Here is a 20,743-nt window from a genome sequence, read left to right as displayed (position 1 = left end):
GTCACAGGAAGGTCAAAAAGATCATCAAGGACATCAACCACCCGAGCCACTGCCTGTTCACCCTGCTATCATCCAGAAGGCGACGTCAATACAGGTGCATCAAAGCTGGGACCGATAGACTGAAAAACAGCTTCTATATTAAGGCCATCAGACTGTTAAACAGCCATCACTAGCACATTAGAGGCTGCTGCCTATAGGCATAGGCTATAAATAACTGGCCACTTTAAGGAATGGAACACTAGTCACTTTAATAATGTTTGCATATCTTGCATTACTCATCTCATATGTATATACTGTTTTCTATACTATTCTACGGTATCTTAGTCACTTAACGTTTACATATCTGGCATTATTCATCTCATATGTATATACTGTTTTCTATACTATTCTACGGTATCTCATTCACTTAATGCTTTACATATCTTGCATTACTCATCTCATATGTATATACTGTATTCTATACTATTCTACTGTATCTTAGTCCGTTCCGCTCTGACATCGCTCGTCCATGTGTATATAGTCTTAATTCATTCCTACATAGATTTGTGTATATTGGGTATATGTTGTGTAATTTGTTAGATATTACTTGTTAGATATTACTGCATTGTCGGAGCTAGAAGCACAAGAACTTCGCCACACCCGCAATAACATCTGCTAATCATGTGTATGTGACCAATAAAATAAAATTTGATTTGTATCTCTTGTAGCAGGTCCAATCGCCATTGCCACCTAGCGCATGTTCCATTGCCACTGCCAAACAACTCACGGTATTCGGTCTTGGAAGAATGGGCGTTCTTATCAAACAAGACAACCATCTCAGATGATGTTCTGGTTAGCCAGGATGTGAAGCCACAGAGGATTGGTACTCTGTCTGCCCAAACAATGTACATTAGACCTACATTCATTCTAATTAATAACAATTGCAAAAATGCCCATACAGTGGATTTCATATAATGGGCATACACAAAATAGTCCAAATTGGTGAAGTGAAATGAAAAAACAAACTTGTTTCAAAAAATTCTAAAAAATAAAAAACAGGCAAGTGGTGCGTGCATATATATTCACCCCCTAAATAAGATCTGGTGCAACCAATTACCTTCAGAAGTCACATAATCAGTTAAATAAAGTCCACCTGTGAGCAATCTAAGTGTCACATGATCTCAGTATATATACACCTGTTCTGAAAGGCCCCAGAGTCTGCAACACCACTAAGCAAGGGGCACCACCATGCAAGCGGCACCATGAAGACCAAGGAGTGCTCCAAACAGGTCAGGGACAAAGTTGTGGAGAAGTACAGATCAGGGTTGGGTTATAAAAAAATATCAGAAACTTTAAACATCCCACGGAGCACCATTAATTCCATTATTAAAAAATGTAAAGAATATGGCACCACAACAAACCTGCCAAGAAAGGGCCGCCCACCAAAACTCATGGACCAGGCAAGGAAGGCATTAATCAGGGAGGAAACAAAGAGATCAAAGATAACCCTGAAGGAGCTGCAAAGCTCCACAGCGGAGATTGGAGTATCTGTCCATAGGACCACTTTAAGCCGTACACTCCACAGAGCGGTGCTTACGGAAGAGTGGCCAGAAAAAAGTCATTGCTTAAAGAAAAAAATAAGCAAACAAGTTTGGTGTTCCCCAAAAGGCAGAGACCCCCAAACATATGGAAGAGGGTACTCTGGTCAGATGAGACTAAAATGTAGCTTTTTGATCATCAAGGAAAATGTTATGTCTGGCACAAACTCATCAGCCCGAGAACACCATCCCCAAGGTGAAGTATGGTGGTGGCAACATCATGCTGTGGCGATGCTTTCCATCAGCAGGGACTGGGAAACTGGTCAGAATTGAAGGAAATGGATGGCGCTAAATACAGGGAAATTCTTGAGGGAAACCTGTTTCAGTCTTCCAGAGATTTGAGATTGGGACGGAGGTTCACCTTCCAGCAAGACAATGACCCTAAGCATGGTTTAAGGGGAAACATTTAAATGTCTTGGAATGGCCTAGTCAAAGCCCAGACCTCAATCAATTGAGAATCTGTGGTATGACTTAAAGATAGCTGTACACCACTGGAACCCATCCAACTTGAAGGAGCTGGAGCAGTTTTAACTTAAAGGAGCTGGAGCAGTTTTGAAGAATGGGTAAAAATCCCAGTGGCTAGATGTGCCAAGCTTATAGAGACATACCCCAAGACACTTGCAGCTGTAATTGTTGCAAAAGGTGGCTCTACAGAGTATTGACTTTGGGGGCGATGAAGAGTTATGCAAGCTCAAGTTTTCTGTTTTTTTTTGTCTTATTCCTTGTTTGTTTCACAATAAAAAATATTTTGCAAATATTGTGTAAATCAAATGACACAAACCCCCCAAAAATCTATTTTAATTCCAGGTTGTAAGGCAACAAAATAGGAAAAATTCCAAGGGGGGTGAATACTTTTGCAAGCCACTGAATATAAGGTCTATATTGCTTCTACACCTGCATTGCTTGCTGTTTGGGGTTTTAGGCTGGGTTTCTGTACAGCACTTCGAGATATTAGCTGATGTACGAAGGGCTATATAAAATAAACTTGATTGATTGATTGATATTGCCTGTTTTGAAGGTGCATTACTTGGGAGGGAGATTGGAATGCTGACCTTGTCCAAGAGGCAACAGAGAAATGGAGGAGTGGAGTGTATGGGAAGATTTTGCTCACTGTTTGTGAGGTATGGTCTCCAGCTTGTCATTCTGTACATTTTCAATATATGCTGAACAAAATAAAAGTAACATGCAACAATTTGAAAGATTTTACTGAGTCACAGTTCCTATGAGGAAATCAGACAATTTAAATAAATGTATTAGGCCCTAATCTATGGATTTTGCATGACTGGGAATACAGATATGCATCCGTTGGTCACAGATACCTTTAAAAAAAAAAATGGGCCTCAGAATGGACCTCAGGATCTCATCATGGTATTTCTGTGTATTCAAATTGCCTTTGATAAAATGCAATTGTGTTTGTCTGTAGCTTATGCCTGCATGCTGACCACCGCTCGCGTCGCAAAATAAATGTACACATAAATCATTGCACCCACTGCTTGCGCGTTTGAACGAGTGTCTGGGTAGCCAGGCGCTAAAATAGAACTTGGGTCTATTTGTGACACATGATGCGCTGCAAGTCCTGCCTCTCCCATCTCCTCATTGGTTTTGAAGAGTTTCTACCCACGTGGGTGATTGAAAAATGAACTTAGGTCCACACTCCACTCCAGTTGGCAGTGGTAATGCACCTCAAAGTTAGTTGCCAACCGCCATATAAAGTCCAAAGAAGAAGCATGAAAGTGAGATTACTAGAAACACTCAGTTTACCATTATCTGTGGATTAATTGTCAGAGTAGAGGACCTTGTTTATTTCAGGTAAAATAACAACCCAATGTTTATATCCCAGGACAAATTAGCTAGCAGCAGCAAGCTAGCTAGCAAAATTGCCATAAATGTTTAATGCTTTTCAACCTGTCCCCAAATTAATATAGTTGGTTCAGAGTTCGTTTTGATATTTCAACCTGCGTGTCCTTATCGTGTCTGGTGTGGGTGGACAAAATCAACATGCGCACAGTCTGGTCAGCATGTACACCGCTCGCACGAGCGTTGCAAAATAAATGTACACATACATGTTATTCAATCATTGTACCCACACTGCTCACGCGCGTCAACAAGCATCTGCGTAGCCAGGCACTAAAATAGAACTTTGTTCTATTTGTGATGCTTGATGCGCTTACAAGTCCCGCCTCTCCCATCTCCTCATTGGTTTTTAGGAGCGAGGTCCATACAGAAATGGTTTGGCGAGATTGGTATGGAAGAACTTGACTGGCCTGCACAGAGCTATGAACTCAACCCAATCGAACACCTTTGGGATGAATTGGAACACCGACTGCGAGCAGGCCTAATCACCCAAAATCAGTGCCCAACCTCACTAATGCTCTTGTGGCTGAATGGAAGCAAGTCGCCGCAGCAATGTTCCAACAACTAGTGGAAAGCCTTCACAGAAGAGTGGAGGCTGTTATAGCAGCAAAAGGGGGGGGACCAACTCCATATTAATGCCGATAATTTTGGAATGAGATGTTCGAAGTGTCCACATACTTTTGGTCATGTAGTGTATATGCTTTCAGTTCAGAGGGTTGTTGCACTTAGGTATACACCAATGCTTTCACATAAAGCCAGCCATTACTGTAACAAACATACGCACCCCAAAAGCTTTGATCAATATATTAATTGGCTGAGACCAAGCTCTCTATACTTGGCTACTTCATAGTACCATGACACAAATGAGGCAGAGCTGTAGAAATGTAACATACTGTAATGCAAATGAGACTCTTTATTGTGAAAACTTATAACAAACAGAAACACATACTGTATAATACAAAGCTGAAACTTATTTTCAGTTGCCTTATATTTTAGCAGCACAATTCATTATCTTTGGAAACATGCACAACACAGACGGATGAGGTACAAACATTTTTGGAAATTACGTGTGGGCGGCTATAATCAAATTTAGAACATGATTAGGTACATACAGCGCTACACAACACATATGCACAACACAGAAACACTCAAAATGATCTTCCGTTACAGAGATTGGTACATAACATTTCACTCTAAAAAAGGGACAATCCAAGTCACACATTCAAAATATTTCTCTATCTACAATAGTCTCATGTGATTGTCCACCAAGATCAACCCATCGCCTGACAACCTGCTAACTAAATAGGGATTTGGCAATGTAAATATTGAATCAATTTTACATAAAATAACCTTTTGTCAATAAGACAGGCGGTAACCATTTGCTTTAGAATTGGACTCAGAAAAACATCCAATACACTTTCATTAACATAATTACTCATTCCAATCACAATATGCAGAAAAATAATGGAATTGTTGTACAGGAATATTGTTTAAGATACTGCATTGGGATCATTATACAATTCAAGGTGACTTAAAAAAATAATAATGTTTGGCAAAAAATTGACAGTACACACCAACAGTACACACCAACATTATATGATATCAAACAATGTGTAGACACAAAAAGAAAACCTCCCAGTTCTATGGAGCACCTCTCCTGTTTATGCTTTTGACCGAGCAAATCCTCTTTCTATCAGTGTTCCCTGATTGCTGCCACCACTGAAATTGTGTCTGAATAAAATCTATACTATATATAGAATATATATCTTGAAAATATGGGCAATTTGCCTTAACTCACCGCACAAAACTTTTAAACACACCAGAACATGGCACAAACACAAAAGCTTCATAAAATATTGCTCTATAAACACAGTAAAACACATGAAAAAGTAAGTAAAACACATAATTCTCTGGTCCTCTCAGATTTTAAATGTAGCCTTAGAGCGAGCAACACCAGCTGATTGTGATAAAAAATATATGCACCTATAATTAACCCTAAATTATTCTATGGAATCAAAAATAGATATCATAATTATTTAAAGCAAAGTCATACATTCATATGCAATAGTGGACTGGATCCTCAGGCACTGTAATACACCCTATAGTACAGAGTCTTATTTCGCCATAGTGAGTAGGAGTTATCAAACTTCAGAAGGTAAGTGCCCTCGCCTGGATACTCATGACTGCCACCTTGCACTGCCATGTGACTGTCCTGACGATACACAGGTAAGATTTCCCCTAGGTTGGAGTTGGCCAATGATTTGGACCCCTTCTCAACATCCCCTGTGTTGACAGGTCCTGCAGGAGTCAACAAATAGTCTTCAAGACAACAACCTCAACTAGATAAATTACAGATCTGAGATCAGTTATCATCAAAAGACATTGCCAAGACTTTCAGATTATGAAATATAAAAAAATGTGTTGGTAACTAAACAATTTCTAACCAAAAGAGGAGATGCTTACTGACCTTCTAGCTCATCTTCCTCATCTTCATCATCACTGGATTCGCTGATGTGGACCGTGATGGCCCGGCTGGTAACAGGGGTCCAGTCAAAGTAGATTCCAAAGCCTATGTCATAGCTATCTGTGGCAAACTCCCAGCACACCCGCTTTCCCTCAGGGACAGTTGGCACATGTACTGTCATAATGTCTCCTCTGTACACTGCCACCACACTGTCCTTCTCCAGTCGCAGCTTGGCCTTAAGCTCCTTCATTGCCATGGACGTCCACGTGGAAGGAGGCTTTAGCGGGGGCATTTGGACTAGAGCAACAACCATAGACTATATGTGAGGACAACATGGGAACCAAACCTGAGCAGTGTTCAAAATGTGTGTGATAGTGGAGTATCACACAATTAGAGATGCTTTGTCAAATGTACATTTTCAGCATGATTATTATTTTATCAGTAAGTTGCAATACAAACATCAGACTCCAGAACATGGATGAAAGATATGAGTTATCTTAAGTGTCAGGAGTTGTGAAACACTAGTGTGTCACCTTTTCTCTCTCCAGGGTTTTGACTATTCCCACTTCGGCTGTTCTCCTCAACATCTCCCCCCATGGCCTGCTGCCCACCAGGAGCCTCCTGATTAACCTGAAAACACACACATGCAACAAGTCTGTAGGTGCTTGCAGTATATTCATTATTGCCAATTAATTTCATTGCCATGTCATTTTTTAGGCAGACATGATGTTTACCTCAGCTGGCTGGTTGAACCCCTCTGTGTCATTTCTTACATCCATATCAGGGTTGCTTATTGGGTGGTTGGAGTTATTTGAGAGATCTGTGCTCTGGAGCCTGTACACAGACAGATGGCCATTCGAATAAAACGTTTAATCACAATTCAACATGCAATACAATTGTGCTTTGTGAGGCATACATAAAAAAGACTCGAAATGCATTACAAATATTCAACATTTTTGTAATGTATTTAAATTGTATTTAGGTATGTCACATGTTTCAGGAATGAAGTACTGTAGCTAAAAAGCTAAATATCAGAGTAGGTATATCAGCAACAGGTGAGTTACCTGTCTAGAGGATTGGTCTCCCAGTTTTTCGACGTTATCCCAGGGAAAGAGGAAACGGACAACGCTGTCAATCTGGATTGAAGCTCCGATGTAGCCTCTAATTTCTCCATCGCTAAAATGAATGCATAAACACTTTTCAGTATCGCTCTAGGGGTGTGTTCGTAAATTCACTCTGGCTATCTTCACTTTTCAGAGCTCTCGTCTGTGTGCCAGAGCGCAGAATAACTGACGAATTTACAAACGCTCAACATCCGTTGAATATGTCCGGTGTCAGTAAACATCGGCAAAAAAAAATGCGTCATTAAAATGTTTCCAGCAGCAGTTACAGTCACCAACGCTCTGAATAACCAGCTCTGCTAGGGCGAGTAAAATGGTCTGAGTGATGTGTTCTCTCATCTGTGTCTGGAAGTAGCTAGCAAGCTAGCCAGTTAATTTGCGAACGCGGAGGGCACATTGATCCCACCCTTGCACTCCACATAGAATTTAGGAAAGCACCCTAAATCGCGTACTGTATTCCCTCCTCCCTATTGCACATACCTGTCTTCAGCACTAAAATGCAGGTTACCATCATATTAGAGGAGAATGTCTGGAAGGCATTCAGTTCATGCATCAAAGAAAAACAAATACAGAATGAAACACACAAAAAAAATGCTGTATAGCATTGGAAACCAAGACTGTTCTCTGGGCGTGTCTGCCGGTTTTGACCAACAGAAGTGACTTTTCGTAACAGGATAACATACACAGCAGGTTATGATAATTAGGTTAAGGTTAGGAAAAGCGTTAGCTAAAATTGTCCCCGACGCGACTCGGAACATATAGCTACAACCAGGTCTGCCCTGAGAACGGTTTCCACTAATACGATGCTGCCTAGCTAACGTCAAAATCCGACTGATGCGCGCGCGGTTACAAAGTTACATTGCTAGCTATCTGTTTGGTCACATAATTTCAACATTTGTAACCAATTTGGTTGCTAGTTGCAAGCTGCGGAGCAATGTCTGCACCCTGCTGAGCTGGACGTATGCTAGCTAGCTAGTATAGCTTTCTTGAAAATTGCTAGCTAGCTGGTCGGATGATCTTCTGACATTCTTTGACACATTGTCACTTGTCAACAAGTTTTTAATAAATAAACAAAAAACCTACCTCAGATAATCATGTGATAATGATTTGTTGGATTCCTGCTTGGTTAGTTTCAAGGTTTTCTCCGGAAATGTAGCTAACGTTATGTCAACTCCGTTCAGACTGCGCAGAAAAATCCCCGTAGGGAAAATAACAGATTTTGGTACTTCCGTAATTTAACGAGTGTTAGCGGAATTTGACGATGTTAATCACATGATTAACATCATGTGATTAACATCGCACCTGCGGCTACAGTAATATTACCGTGACTGACAGTCAAAATGTTAATTACACTCAGGGAAAATACTAAGATTTTGTTGAGGGGAAAACTTAATCATTTCGTGTCCAGACCAAGCCACGTCAACTAGGTCTACTGCTTGATGATTATGATGATGAACACTGAATAAAGCAGTGGAGAAATTAATCCCTGGTGTTGGTTGATGATGGATGGATAGATAGATATGTGGATGGTCCCCATCCTTATTCCTATGCCCTGATGATAACCTGAGATTGTTATACATTTTGAAGGGTACATTAATTGATCTGATAAAAAATATATACTCAATCCCTTTATTTTATTCTGTTACAGTTTGAGAGTAAATCAACATCACACAAAATCAGATTTTTTACAATGACTTGGTGTTATGACAGACAGAGTTCCATCTTTCGGTTTTCCAGTCTCTTTCTTTCCCTTCAGTGGATCCACCATTACTGAATTGTATAGAGCAGAGAGACAACCCTGCATACTGTTATTTCTTGATATGAAGCATGATAATGGTGTCTCCTTAGACTGAACATCAACTAAATTAATCCAGGGGAAAGACCTTGACAACATGGGAGACAAATTAAAAAGTATGGTTAGTTAGCCTAATCATTCATTTGTGTTTAAAAAAAGTATATGTTTGTCTTTCTATTCCTGTGTGTTTGAGTTTCAACACAGGTTACATTAAATATGTAAGTTAACTTTTCTCATAAGAAAAACCCTTTGTACAAAATGTGTGCAAAATGAAAACTCACTCATCTGGTGTCAGGGAAGATGCATAGGAGGAATTGACAAAATTATTCAGGATGAATGCCACAGTGCCTGGACCTTTTAACTGGAACAGCTCATTGATCAGCCCAAGAGCTTCAGTGGATCCCACATTTGCCGCAGTGCACATGTTCAAGAGACTGTACAACAACCCAAACAGCCACTTTGGATCCAGACAGAGCCCACCTAAATATGAAAATGTATCAGATATCTTATCTTGTATGTCTCAAAATACCATCAGACATTTACATTTCGTACAGTAAATATGCAGTAAGTGTTCACACCAAGAATTACCTACCTCTCATGGCAAGAGGACAGGATGCATCTATTACTTCTGGGTCTTTCAACGCCGCGGTCACATGACCTCGGAAAAGCCACATGTTGACAGAGTCACAAGCCACAAACTCATACTGTGGTTTGAGAATGAAGCTGTGACCAAGAAGCTGTGCCAATCTTTAAAAAACACAACATAATATAAAATCCAGCGGGTGTTGATGGAGTTATACAAAGATATGAGTTTTTGAGGAAATTTTTTGGGGACAATGATTTGAATAGCAGGTAATATTTCTTGCCAATAACACAAGGGTTTTGGGGATTTTTTAAATTTGTTTTTACCTGTTTAAAGGTACGGCAGAGAGGAAGCTGTACACCAGGCAGTGCTTTGGTAGGTGGAATTGGAGCTCTGCACACACCTTGGGTAGGTGAGAGGGAAGACAACAGAGGAACAGCACATCTGCCCAGGCCACCAATCGCTGGTTGTCAAAGTAACACATGATACCCCTCTTCACAAATTCCTCTGTTATTTACAAGATGAAAATATATTACATTCAATACATTGTTATATTTGTAGTTCATGCCATTTGTTCCTTTCATTTTTCAATTACCTAGAGTTTCAGGCCTCCTTGAGGAAATGTTGATTTGTGACGGTTTTAGGCCATTCTTTTCAAGAAGCACTTGGACCAGCTGTTTTCCAATGTGTCCCCCTCCAAGCACACCAACAGTCAGACCTTTTCCTTTTTTAGATACATTTGATGGCAGTAAAACCATATCTATATCTTCAATCTGTCTTGGTAGGCCAATGCTTTCTCAACAAAAAAGAAAATGGATTTTACTGTTAGACTATCTCATATATACAGTACCAGACAAAAGTTTGAACACACCTACTCATTCAAAGGTTTTTCTTTATTTTTTACTATTTTCTACATTGCAGAATAATAGTGAAGACATCAAAACTATGAAATTACACATATGGAATCAAGTAGTAACCAAAAAAGTGTTAAACAAATCATAATATATTTTAGATTTGAGATTTTTCAAAGTAGCCACCCTTTGTCTTGATGACAGCTTTACAAACTCTTCGCATTCTTTCAACCAGCTTCATGAAGAATGCTTTTCCAACAGTCTTGAAGGAGTTCCCACATATTCTGAGCACTTGTTGGCTGCTTTTCCTACACTCTGCAGTCCAACTCATCCCAAACCATCTCAATTGGGTTGAGGTCGGGTGATTGTGGATGCCAGGTCATCTGATGCAGCACTCATCACCCTCCTTCTTGGACAAATAGCCCTTACATAGCATGGAGGTGTGTTGGGTCATTATCCTGTTGAAAAACAAATGATAGTGGCACTAAATGCAAACCAGATGGGATGGCGTATCGCTGCAGAATTCTGTGGTAGCCATGCTGGTTAAGTGTGCCTTGAATTCTAAATAAATCACAGTGTCACCAACAAAGCACCACCACAACATCACACCTCTTCCTCTATGCTTTATGGTGGGAACCACACATGTGGAGATCATCCGTTCACCTACTCTGTCTCTCACGAACACACAGCGGTTGGAATCAAAAATCTCCAATTTGGACTCATCAGACCAAAGGACAGATTTCCACTGGTCTAATGTCCATTGCTCGTGTTTCTTGGCCCAAGCAAGTCTCTTCTTATTATTGGTGTCCTTTAGTAGTGGTTTATTTGCAACATTCGACCATGAAGACCTGATTCACGCGGTCTCCTCTGAACAGTTGATGTTGAGATGTGTCTATTACTTGAACTCTGTGAAGCATTTATTTGGGCTGCAATTTCTGAGGCTGGTAACTCTAATGAACTTATCCTCTGCAGTAGAGGTAACTGGCTCTTTTAGTCTTCATGAGAGCCAGTTTCATCATAGCGCTTGATGGTTTTTGTGACTGCACTTGAAGAAACTTTAAAAGTTCTTGAAATTTTCCAGATTGACTGACCTTCATGTCTTAAAGTAATGATGGACTGTCATTTCTCTTTGCTTATTTGAGGTGTTCTTGCCATAATATGGACTTGGTCTTTTACCAAATAGGGCTATCTTCTTTATACCACACCTACCTTGTCACAATACAACTGATTGGCTCAAAACACATTAAGGAAATAAATTCCACAAAATGAATTTTTAACAAGGCACACTTGTTAATTGAAATGCATTCCAGGTGACTACCTCATGAAGCTGGTTGAGAACACCAAGAGTGTGCAAAGCTGTCATCAAGGCAATGGCTGGCTATTTGAAGAATCTCAAATATAAATATATTTTAATTGGTTTAACACTTTTTTGGTTACATAGTTTCATAGTTTGTGTTCACTATTATTCTACAATGTAGAATTTTTTTTAACATTTAAATAAAAATAAAAAACTTGAATGAGTAGGTGTCCAAACTTTTGACTGGTACTGTGTATATATACAGTATATCACAAAAGTGAGTACACCCCTCACATTTTTGTAAATATTTGAGTATATCTTTTCATGTGACAACACTGAAGAAATGACACTTTGCTACACTGTAAAGTAGTGAGTGTACAGCTTGTATAACAGTGTAAATTTGCTGTCCCCTCAAAATAACTCGACACACAGCCATTAATGTCTAAACCGCTGGCAACAAAAGTGAGTACACCCCTAAGTGAAAATGTCCAAATTGGGCCCAATTAGCCATTTTCCCTCCCCGGTGTCATGTGACTTGTTAGTGTTACAAGGTCTCAGGTGTGAATGGGGAGCAGGTGTGTTAAATTTGGTGTCATCGCTCTCACACTCCCTCATACTGACTGGTCACTGGAAGTTCAACATGGCACCTCATGGCAAAGAACTCTCTGAGGATCTGAAAAAAAGAATTGTTGCTCTACATAAAGATGGCCTGGGCTATAAGAAGATTGCCAAGACCCTGAAACTGAGCTGCAGCACGGTGGCCAAGACCATACAGCGGTTTAACTGGACAGGTTCCACTCAGAACAGGCCTCGCCATGGTCGACCAAAGAAGTTGAGTGCACGTGCTCAGCGTCATATCCAGAGGTTGTCTTTGGGAAATAGACGTATGAGTGCTGCCAGCATTGCTGCAGAGGTTGAAGGGGTGGGGGGTCAGCCTGTCAGTGCTCAGACCATACACCGTATACTGCATCAAATTGGTCTGCATGGCTGTCGTCCCAGAAGGAAGCCTCTTCTAAAGATGATGCACAAGAAAGCCCGCAAACAGTTTGCTGAAGACAAGCAGACTAAGGACATGGATTACTGGAACCATGTCCTGTGGTCTGATGAAACCAAGATAAACTTATTTGGTTCAGATGGTGTCAAGCGTGTGTGGCGGCAACCAGGTGAGGAGTACAAAGACAAGTGTGTCTTGCCTACAGTCAAGCATGGTGGTGGGAGTGTCATGGTCTGGGGCTGCATGAGTGCTGCCGGCACTGGGGAGCTACAGTTCATTGAGGGAACCATGAATGCCAACATGTACTGTGACATACAGAAGCAGAGCATGATCCCCTCCTTTCGGAGACTGGGCCGCAGGGCAGTATTCCAACATGATAACGACCCCAAACACACCTCCAAGACAACCACTGCCTTGCTAAAGAAGCTGAGGGTAAAGGTGATGGACTGGCCAAACATGTCTCCAGACCTAAACCCTATTGAGCATCTGTGGGTCATCCTCAAACGGAAGGTGGAGGAGTGCAAGGTCTCTAACATCCACCAGCTCCATGATGTCGTCATGGAGGAGTGGAAGAGGACTCCAGTGGCAACCTGTGAAGCTCTGGTGAACTCCATGCCCAAGAGGGTTAAGGCAGTGCTGGAAAATGATGGTGGCCACACAAAATATTGACACTTTGGGCCCAATTTGGACATTTTCACTTAGGGGTGTACTCACTTTTGTTGCCAGCGGTTTAGACATTAATGGCTGTGTGTTGAGTTATTTTGAGGGGACAGCAAATTTACACTGTTATACGAGCTGTACACTCACTACTTTACAGTGTAGCAAAGTGTCATTTCTTCAGTGTTGTCACATGAAAAGATATACTCAAATATTTACAAAAATGTGAGGGGTGTACTCACTTTTGTGATATACTGTATATATATATACACAAGTCGGAAGTTTACATACACCTTAGCCAAATACATTTAAACTCAGTTTGTCACAATTCCTGACATGTAATCCAAGTAAAAATGTCCTGTCTTAGGTCAGTTAGGATCACCACTATTTTAAGAATGTGAGATGTCAGAATAATAGTAGAATTATTTCTTTCAGCTTTAATTTCTTTCATCACATTCCCAGTGGGTCAGAAGTTTACATACACTCAATTAGTATTTGGTAGCATTGCCTTTAAATTGTTTAACTTGGGTCAAACGTTTTGAGTAGCCTTCCACAAGCTTCCCACAGTAAGTTGGATAAATGTTGTCATATTCCCTCTGACAGAGCTGGTGTAACTAGCTTTAAGCACCAGCTGTCAGAGCAGCTCACAGATTACTGCACCTGTACATAGCCCATCTATAATGTAGCCCAAACAACTACCTCTCCCCCTACTGTATTTATTTATTTTGCTCCTTTGCACCCCATTATTTCTATCTCTACTTTGCACATTGTTCCACTGCAAATCTACCATTCCAGTGTTTTACTTGCTATATTGTATTTACTTCGCCACCATGGCCTTTTTTTTTGCCTTTACCTCCCTTATCTCACCTCATTTGCTCACATTGTATATAGACTTATTTTTCTACTGTATTATTGACTGTATGTTTGTTTTTGTCACGTTCCTGACCTGTTTTATGTTATTTTTGTATGTGTTTAGTTGGTCAGGGCGTGAGTTGGGGTGGGCATTCTATGTTTTGTGTTTCTATGTTTAGGTGGTTGGTAATTAGCCTTATATGGTTCTCAATCAGAGACAGGTGTTTGACTTTTCCTCTGATTGAGAATCATATATAGGTTGGCTGTTCACACTGTTTGTTTGTGGGTGATTGTCTTCCGTGTCTGTGTCTATGCACCACACGGGACTGTTTCGGTTTGTTCGTTCGTTTGTTGTAGTCTGTACCTGTTCGTGCGTTCTTCGTGTTACATGTAAGTTCTCATAGTTCAGGTCTGTCTACGTTTTCGTTTTGTTATTTTGTAATCATTTCAAGTGTTCTTCATGTTTCGTCTTCGTCTGTAATTAAATCATTATGTATTCACAACCCGCTGCATTTTGGTCCTCCGATCCTTCTCTCCTCTCCTCGTCCGAGGAGGAGGAAGAACTAGACACCCGTTACAGAATCACCCACCAACCTAGGACCAAGCGGCGGGGGAGAGCTCAACAGCGAAACCAGGACTCGTGGACTTGGGAGCAGATATTGAATGGAGAAGGACCCTGGGCTAAGGCAGGAGAGAATCGCCGCTCTCAGGAAGAGAGGGAGGCAGCTAAAGCCCAGGAGCGGTGGTTTGAGGAGGCAGCAAGGAGACGTGGCTGGAAGCCCGAAAAGCCTGTGAGTAAACCCCAAAAATTTCTTGGGGGGGGGCTAGAAGGGAGAGTGGCGAAGTCAGGTAGGAGACCTGCGCCCACTCCCTGTACTTACCGTGGAGAGCGAGAGTACGGGCAGACACCATGTTACGCAATAGAGCGCATGGTTTCTCCTGTACGTGTGCACAGCCCGGTGCGGTACATACCAGCTCCTCGTATCGGCCGGGCCAGATTGAGTATTGAGCCGGATGTCATGAAGCCGGCCCTACATATCTGGCCACCAGTACGTCTCCTCGGGCCGGCTTACATGGCACCAGCCTTGCGCATGGTGTCCCCGGTTCGCCTACATAGCCCGGTGCGGGTTATTCCACCTCCCCGCACTGGTCGGGCGACGGGGAGCATACAACCAGGTAAGGTTGGGCAGGCTCAGTGCTCAAGGGAGCCAGTACGCCTGCACGGTCCGGTATTTCCGGCGCCACCTCCCCGCTCCAGGCCAGTACCACCAGTTCCTCCTCCACGCACTCTCCCTGTGGTGTGTGTATCCAGCCCAGTGCCTCCAGTTCCGGCACCACGCACCAAGCCTCATGTGCGTATCCAGAGCCCTGTACGCACTGATCTTTCTCCCCGCACTCGTTCTGAGCTGCGTGCCCTCAGCCCGGTACCACCAGTCCCGGTACCACGCACCAGTCCTATAGTGTGCTTTGAGAACTCAGTGTGTCCTGTTCCCGCTCCCCGCACTAGCCTTGAGGTGCGTGTCTCCAGTCCGGTACCACCAGTTCCGGCACCACGCACCAAGCCTCATGTGCGTCTCCAGAGCCCTGTACGCACTGTTCCTTCTCCCCGTACTCGCCCTGATGTGCGTGCCCTCAGCCCGGTACCACGCACCAGGCCTATAGTACGTTTTGAGAGTCCAGTGTGCCCTGTTGTTGTTCCCCGCACTAGCCTGAAGGTGCGTAGCTTTAGCCCGGTACCTCCAGTTCCGGCACCACGCCCCAGGCCTACAGTGCGTCTCAGCCGGCCAGAGTCTGCCGTCTGCCCAACGGCGCCTGAACTGCCCGTCTGCCCAACGGCGCCTGAACTGCCCGTCTGCCTAACGGCGCCTGAACTGCCCGTCTGCCTAACGGCGCCTGAACTGCCCGTCTGCCCAACGGCACCTGAACTGCCCGTCTGCCCAACGCCGTCTGAACTGTCCGTCTGCCCAACGCCGTCTGAACTGTCCGTCGGCCCAACGACGTCTGAACTGTCCGTCGGCCAAGTGCCGCATGAACTGCCCGTCTGTACTGAGCCTTCAAAGCCGCCCGTCTGTACTGAGCCTGCAAAGCCGCCCGTCTGCCATGAGCCTTCAGAGCCGTCCGCCAGACAGGAGCCGCTAGAGCCTTCCGCCAGACAGGATCAGCCAGAGCTTTCCGCCAGACAGGATCAGCCAGAGCCTTCCGCCAGACAGGATCAGCCAGAGCCTTCCGCCAGACAGGATCAGCCAGAGCCGTCAGCGAGCCATGACCAGCCAGAGCCGTCAGCGAGCCATGACCAGCCAGAGCCGTCAGCGAGCCATGACCAGCCAGAGCCGTCAGCGAGCCATGACCAGCCAGAGCCGTCAGCGAGCCATGACCAGCCAGAGCCGTCAGCCAGCCATGACCAGCCAGAGCCGTCATCCAGCCATGACCAGCCAGAGCCGTCATCCAGCCATGACCAGCCAGAGCCGTCATCCAGCCATGACCAGCCAGAGCCGTCATCCAGCCATGACCAGCCAGAGCCGTCATCCAGCCATGACCAGCCAGAGCCGTCATCCAGCCATGACCAGCCAGAGCCGTCATCCAGCCATGACCAGCCAGAGCCGTCATCCAGCCATGACCAGCCAGAGCCGTCATCCAGCCAGGATCCGCCAGAGCCGTCATCCAGCCAGGATCCGCCAGAGCCAGCCAGCCAGGATCCGCCAGAGCCAGCCAGCCAGGATCCGCCAGTCATTCTGGTGTTGCCCCTCAGTCTGGTGTTGCCCCTCATTCTGGTGTTGCCCCTCATTCCGGTGTTGCCCCTCATTCCGGTGCTGCTCCTTATCCTGGTGATGCCCCTTAATTTAGGTGGGGTTATTTGGAGGGTGGTCATTGTGAGGTGGATAAAGAAGCGGGGATTTATTATGGTGGGATGGGAACCACGCCCAGAGCCTGAGCCACCACCATGGACAGATGCCCACCCAGACCCTCCCCTAGACTTTTGGTGGTGCGTCCGGAGTTCGCACCTTGAGGGGGGGGTTCTGTCACGTTCCTGACCTGTTTTATGTTATTTTTGTATGTGTTTAGTTGGTCAGGGCGTGAGTTGGGGTGGGCATTCTATGTTTTGTGTTTCTATGTTTAGGTGGTTGGTAATTAGCCTTATATGGTTCTCAATCAGAGACAGGTGTTTGACTTTTCCTCTGATTGAGAATCATATATAGGTTGGCTGTTCACACTGTTTGTTTGTGGGTGATTGTCTTCCGTGTCTGTGTCTATGCACCACACGGGACTGTTTCGGTTTGTTCGTTCGTTCGTTGTAGTCTGTACCTGTTCGTGCGTTCTTCGTGTTACATGTAAGTTCTCATAGTTCAGGTCTGTCTACGTTTTCGTTTTGTTATTTTGTAATCATTTCAAGTGTTCATGTTTCGTCTTCGTCTGTAATTAAATCATTATGTATTCACAACCCGCTGCATTTTGGTCCTCCGATCCTTCTCTCCTCTCCTCGTCCGAGGAGGAGGAAGAACTAGACACCCGTTACAGTTTTACTCCATGTGTAACTCTGTGTTGTTGTTTGTGTCGAACTGCTTTGCTTTATCTTGGCCAGGTCGCAATTGTAAATGAGAACTTGTTCTCAACTTGCCTACCTGGTTAAATAAAGGTGAAATAAATAAAATAAAAGTAACTGAGCCAGGTTTGTAGGCCGCCTTGCTCGCACACGCTTTTTCAGTTCTGCCAACAAATTTTCTATGGGATTGAGATCAGGGCTTTGTGATGGCCACTCCAATACCTTGACTTTGTTGGCCTTAAGCCATTTTGCCACAACTTTGGAAGTATGCTTGGGGTCAGTGTCCATTTGGAAAACCCATTTAGGACCAAGCTTCAACTTCCTGACTGATGTCTTGAGATGTTGCTTCAATATATCCACATAATTTTCCATCCTCATGATGCCATCTATTTTGTGAAGTGCACCAGTCACTCCTGCAGCAAAGCACCCCCACAACATGATGCTGCCATCCCCGTGCTTCACGGTTGGGATGGTGTTCTTCGGCTTGCAAGCGTCCCTCTTTTTCCTCCAAACATAACGATGGTCTTTATGGCCAAACACTTCTATTTTTGTTTCATCAGACCAGAGGATATTTCTCCAAAAAGTATGGTCTTTGTCCCCATGTGCAGTTGCAAACCGTAGTCTGGCTTTTTTTATGGCGGCTTTGGAGCAGTGGCTTCTTCCTTGCTGTGCGGCCTTTCAGGTTATGTCGATATAGGACTCGTTTTACTGATGATAGAGATATTTTTGTGCCTGTTTCCTCCAGCATCTTCACAAGTTCCTTTGCTGTTGTTCTGGGATTGATTTGCACTTTTCACACCAAAGTACGTTTATCTCTAGGAGACAGAACGCGTCTCCTTCCTGAGCGGTATGACGGCTGCGTGGTTCAATGGTGTTTATATTTGCATACTATTGTTTGTACAGATGAGCGTGGTACCTTCATGCGTTTGGAAATTGCTCCCAAGGATGAACCAGACTTGTGGAGGTCTACAATTTTTTTTCTGAGGTCTTGGCTGATTTCTTTTGATTTTCCCATGATGTCAAGCAAAGAGGCACTGAGTTTGAAGGTAGGCCTTGAAATACATCCACAGGTACACCTCCAATTGACTCAAATGATGTCAATTAGTCTATCAGAAGCTTCTAAAGCTATGACATCATTTTCGGGAAATTTACAAGCTGTTTAAAGGCACAGTTAACTTAGTGTATGTAATCTTCTGACCCACTGGAATTGTGATACAGTGAATTATAAGCGAAATAATCTGTCTGTCAACAATTGTTGGAAAAATGACTTGTGTCATGCACAAAGTAGATGTCCTAACCGACTTGCCAAAACTATAGTTTGGTAACAAGAAATCTGTAGAGTGGTTGAAAAACGAGTTTTAATGACTCCAACCTAAGTGTATGTAAACTTCCGACTTCAACTGTGTATATAATATATAATTATTTTTTAAGTAGGCCTAACAAAATGATTGCCTAGACATAGTGGTCGCCAACTGGTCGATCTTCAAGGCATTCATAGTCAATTACCAAATATTTCTGTAGAAAAGCCAACGAACGATAAAGGCTTGCGCTCCTTTTTAAAAATCGTGTTGCGCTGTAATGGTAGGTGCACTTGATTCAAAAGTCCTGCGCACCGGGTAGAAAAGTGTTCCCATGAAACAAACTCCACCTACCCGACAGACCGGTAAATCTGTGACTAAATTGAGTGCATCTATGCTCTGCCCAATCGGATAGCTCAAATCACCGTGGCTACAGAGGTTCCATGACCACAGCGAGGTTTAATAGGCTACTAGCCTACGTAAGATTTAATAACTTTTAAAACCATGACCACAGAGAGACTGTCAACGAATACAGCAAAGAGCTGCTGTTTTTATGAGTGAGTTCATTTTTTTATTCAACACTGTTACAAAACGCCCTTCTCCGTACTTCCGCTCGGGCTGCAGCTGTAATGATTGAATAGCTAAGTTTCGATAGCCCTGCGTTTTATTATTATTAGCAGCTCGTCGTGTCGATTTTAATATTAAGGAATATTTAACTTTCTCTCGTCATAGGAACAACATTAATTTGTGCATGAGGCAGATGCGGTGCGACTCGAGTTTCGCCATCAGGTGGAAGACGGTGTCCTCTCTCTCTGGTCAGTCTCACCGGAGGAAAGGAGAGACCAGGGACGGTGAGAGGCGGTTGGGAAAAATCGTTTTGAACGGTCATCCAACTCGGAATTCCAAGTCGGACACTCGGGCATCTTTCTAGAGCTCCGACTTTTCGACCTGAAGATCACCGACGTCGTGATTTGATGTCGTTGACCATCAGATGCAGGTACCATAAGTCCAGTAAAATAAAAAAGCAAATTATTTCAATTCACGCTTCACAGTGCCTCACTGTGCTAAACTTAATTATTTTGGTATCAAAGCTCCCGTTTTGAAATATAATATGGTCTGATTAACAATATTGGCAGGCCAATCATATAGCCAATATGCTGTGATAATGTATTAGGCCTACTACCCAAACCTCATTCTTACAAAACTGTTTGTGTGAGGTTAATGTAAAAAAATAAATAATAATCTGAGCAGTAGAGCTCAGCATGCTTTTTGACTGCGAAGGTGATCTTGACTCAGACAAGGTTGGTGACCACTGGCCTAGAGTGTTGTACTGTATTGTGTGGGATGTTGTGAGTTTCCAAGCATACCTCAATGAATACGCAAGTTTGCATAAGAATGCTGCATGTACACATCCACATACAGTCAATCCAGTAGCGCGTGCACGAAGGAATATGAATTCTTTTTCATATTCACTTAATCCACACTCGAAGCCAAGGCTGTTAAGATTTACAGTGAAGTCGAACATCATCTGAAAAGTTCTGCAGAGTGGAGGATAAAATCAATGTTTCAGTGTTTACTCGACACATTGTATGACATGACAGTGTAATGTTACAATATTGTATCATTATTTACAGAACGATATGCGAGTGCAACAAACTTACCAACTCTGTCCGGTTTGTTGCTTCCCAACTATTTCTATGGTAACCAACCTGTGGGTGTGTCCTTTTTTTTGTTGCCTCCCCTGATGCCTACAAACAATATTGCAAACATGGGCATGATATTTAAGACTAAGTAGCAGACAGCACAAGCGGATTTAGGGAAAAGTATAGTGACAATTATGTGAAATGTGTCCATCTATA

The 20,743-nt window shown here is 43.2% G+C and overlaps 2 protein-coding genes across 3 annotated transcripts; both read right to left on the bottom strand.

Moving 5' to 3' along the window:
- Nucleotides 1-4,321: 4,321 nt before the first annotated feature.
- LOC120060310 (protein TMED8-like) lies at nt 4,322-8,231 on the bottom strand. Its single transcript, XM_039009511.1, has 6 exons — nt 8,100-8,231; nt 6,960-7,071; nt 6,630-6,729; nt 6,429-6,525; nt 5,899-6,192; nt 4,322-5,729 (listed from the first exon to the last, which is right to left on the bottom strand). The coding sequence occupies exons 2-6, from the start codon at nt 7,067-7,069 to the stop codon at nt 5,512-5,514; spliced, it is 819 nt and encodes a 272-aa protein (XP_038865439.1). The 5' UTR covers nt 7,070-7,071; nt 8,100-8,231; the 3' UTR covers nt 4,322-5,511.
- Nucleotides 8,232-8,649: 418 nt separating this feature from the next.
- Nucleotides 8,650-20,720, bottom strand: noxred1 (NADP-dependent oxidoreductase domain containing 1). Of its 2 annotated transcripts, XM_039009508.1 has the most exons (7): nt 20,546-20,720; nt 20,252-20,422; nt 9,990-10,186; nt 9,721-9,901; nt 9,404-9,558; nt 9,093-9,291; nt 8,650-8,899 (listed from the first exon to the last, which is right to left on the bottom strand). In XM_039009508.1, exons 2-7 carry the CDS (start codon nt 20,410-20,412, stop codon nt 8,683-8,685), a joined length of 1,110 nt encoding a protein of 369 aa, XP_038865436.1. In that variant the 5' UTR covers nt 20,413-20,422; nt 20,546-20,720; the 3' UTR covers nt 8,650-8,682. The 2 variants fall into 2 exon arrangements, with proteins under 2 accessions (XP_038865436.1, XP_038865438.1); XM_039009510.1 differs by lacking the exons at nt 20,252-20,422; nt 20,546-20,720 and having other exon boundaries at nt 9,990-10,290.
- Nucleotides 20,721-20,743: the final 23 nt, after the last annotated feature.

This window comes from Salvelinus namaycush, chromosome 15 (assembly GCF_016432855.1).
Source record: "Salvelinus namaycush isolate Seneca chromosome 15, SaNama_1.0, whole genome shotgun sequence".
NCBI classification, from domain to species: domain Eukaryota; kingdom Metazoa; phylum Chordata; class Actinopteri; order Salmoniformes; family Salmonidae; genus Salvelinus; species Salvelinus namaycush.
The sequence above is the reverse complement of the archived record's forward strand: the minus strand, read 5'-3'. Positions and strand labels throughout refer to the sequence as shown.

Bases quoted from the DNA above. Each gene is read 5' to 3' on its own strand.
- LOC120060310 (XM_039009511.1), bottom strand. From the start codon at position 7,069: ATGGAGAAATTAGAGGCTACATCGGAGCTTCAATCCAGATTGACAGCG. The intron at 6,730-6,959 runs GTAACTCACCTG...GTCTGTGTACAG, and splicing joins GAGACCAATCCTCTAGACAG to GCTCCAGAGCACAGATCTCT. The intron at 6,526-6,629 runs GTAAACATCATG...GTGTGTTTTCAG, and splicing joins GGTTCAACCAGCCAGCTGAG to GTTAATCAGGAGGCTCCTGG.
- noxred1 (XM_039009508.1), bottom strand. From the start codon at position 20,412: ATGATGTTCGACTTCACTGTAAATCTTAACAGCCTTGGCTTCGAGTGT. The intron at 9,902-9,989 runs GTAATTGAAAAA...TGTAAATAACAG, and splicing joins AAGGAGGCCTGAAACTCTAG to AGGAATTTGTGAAGAGGGGT. The intron at 8,900-9,092 runs GTGAGTTTTCAT...CATGTTGTCAAG, and splicing joins TCTTCCCTGACACCAGATGA to GTCTTTCCCCTGGATTAATT.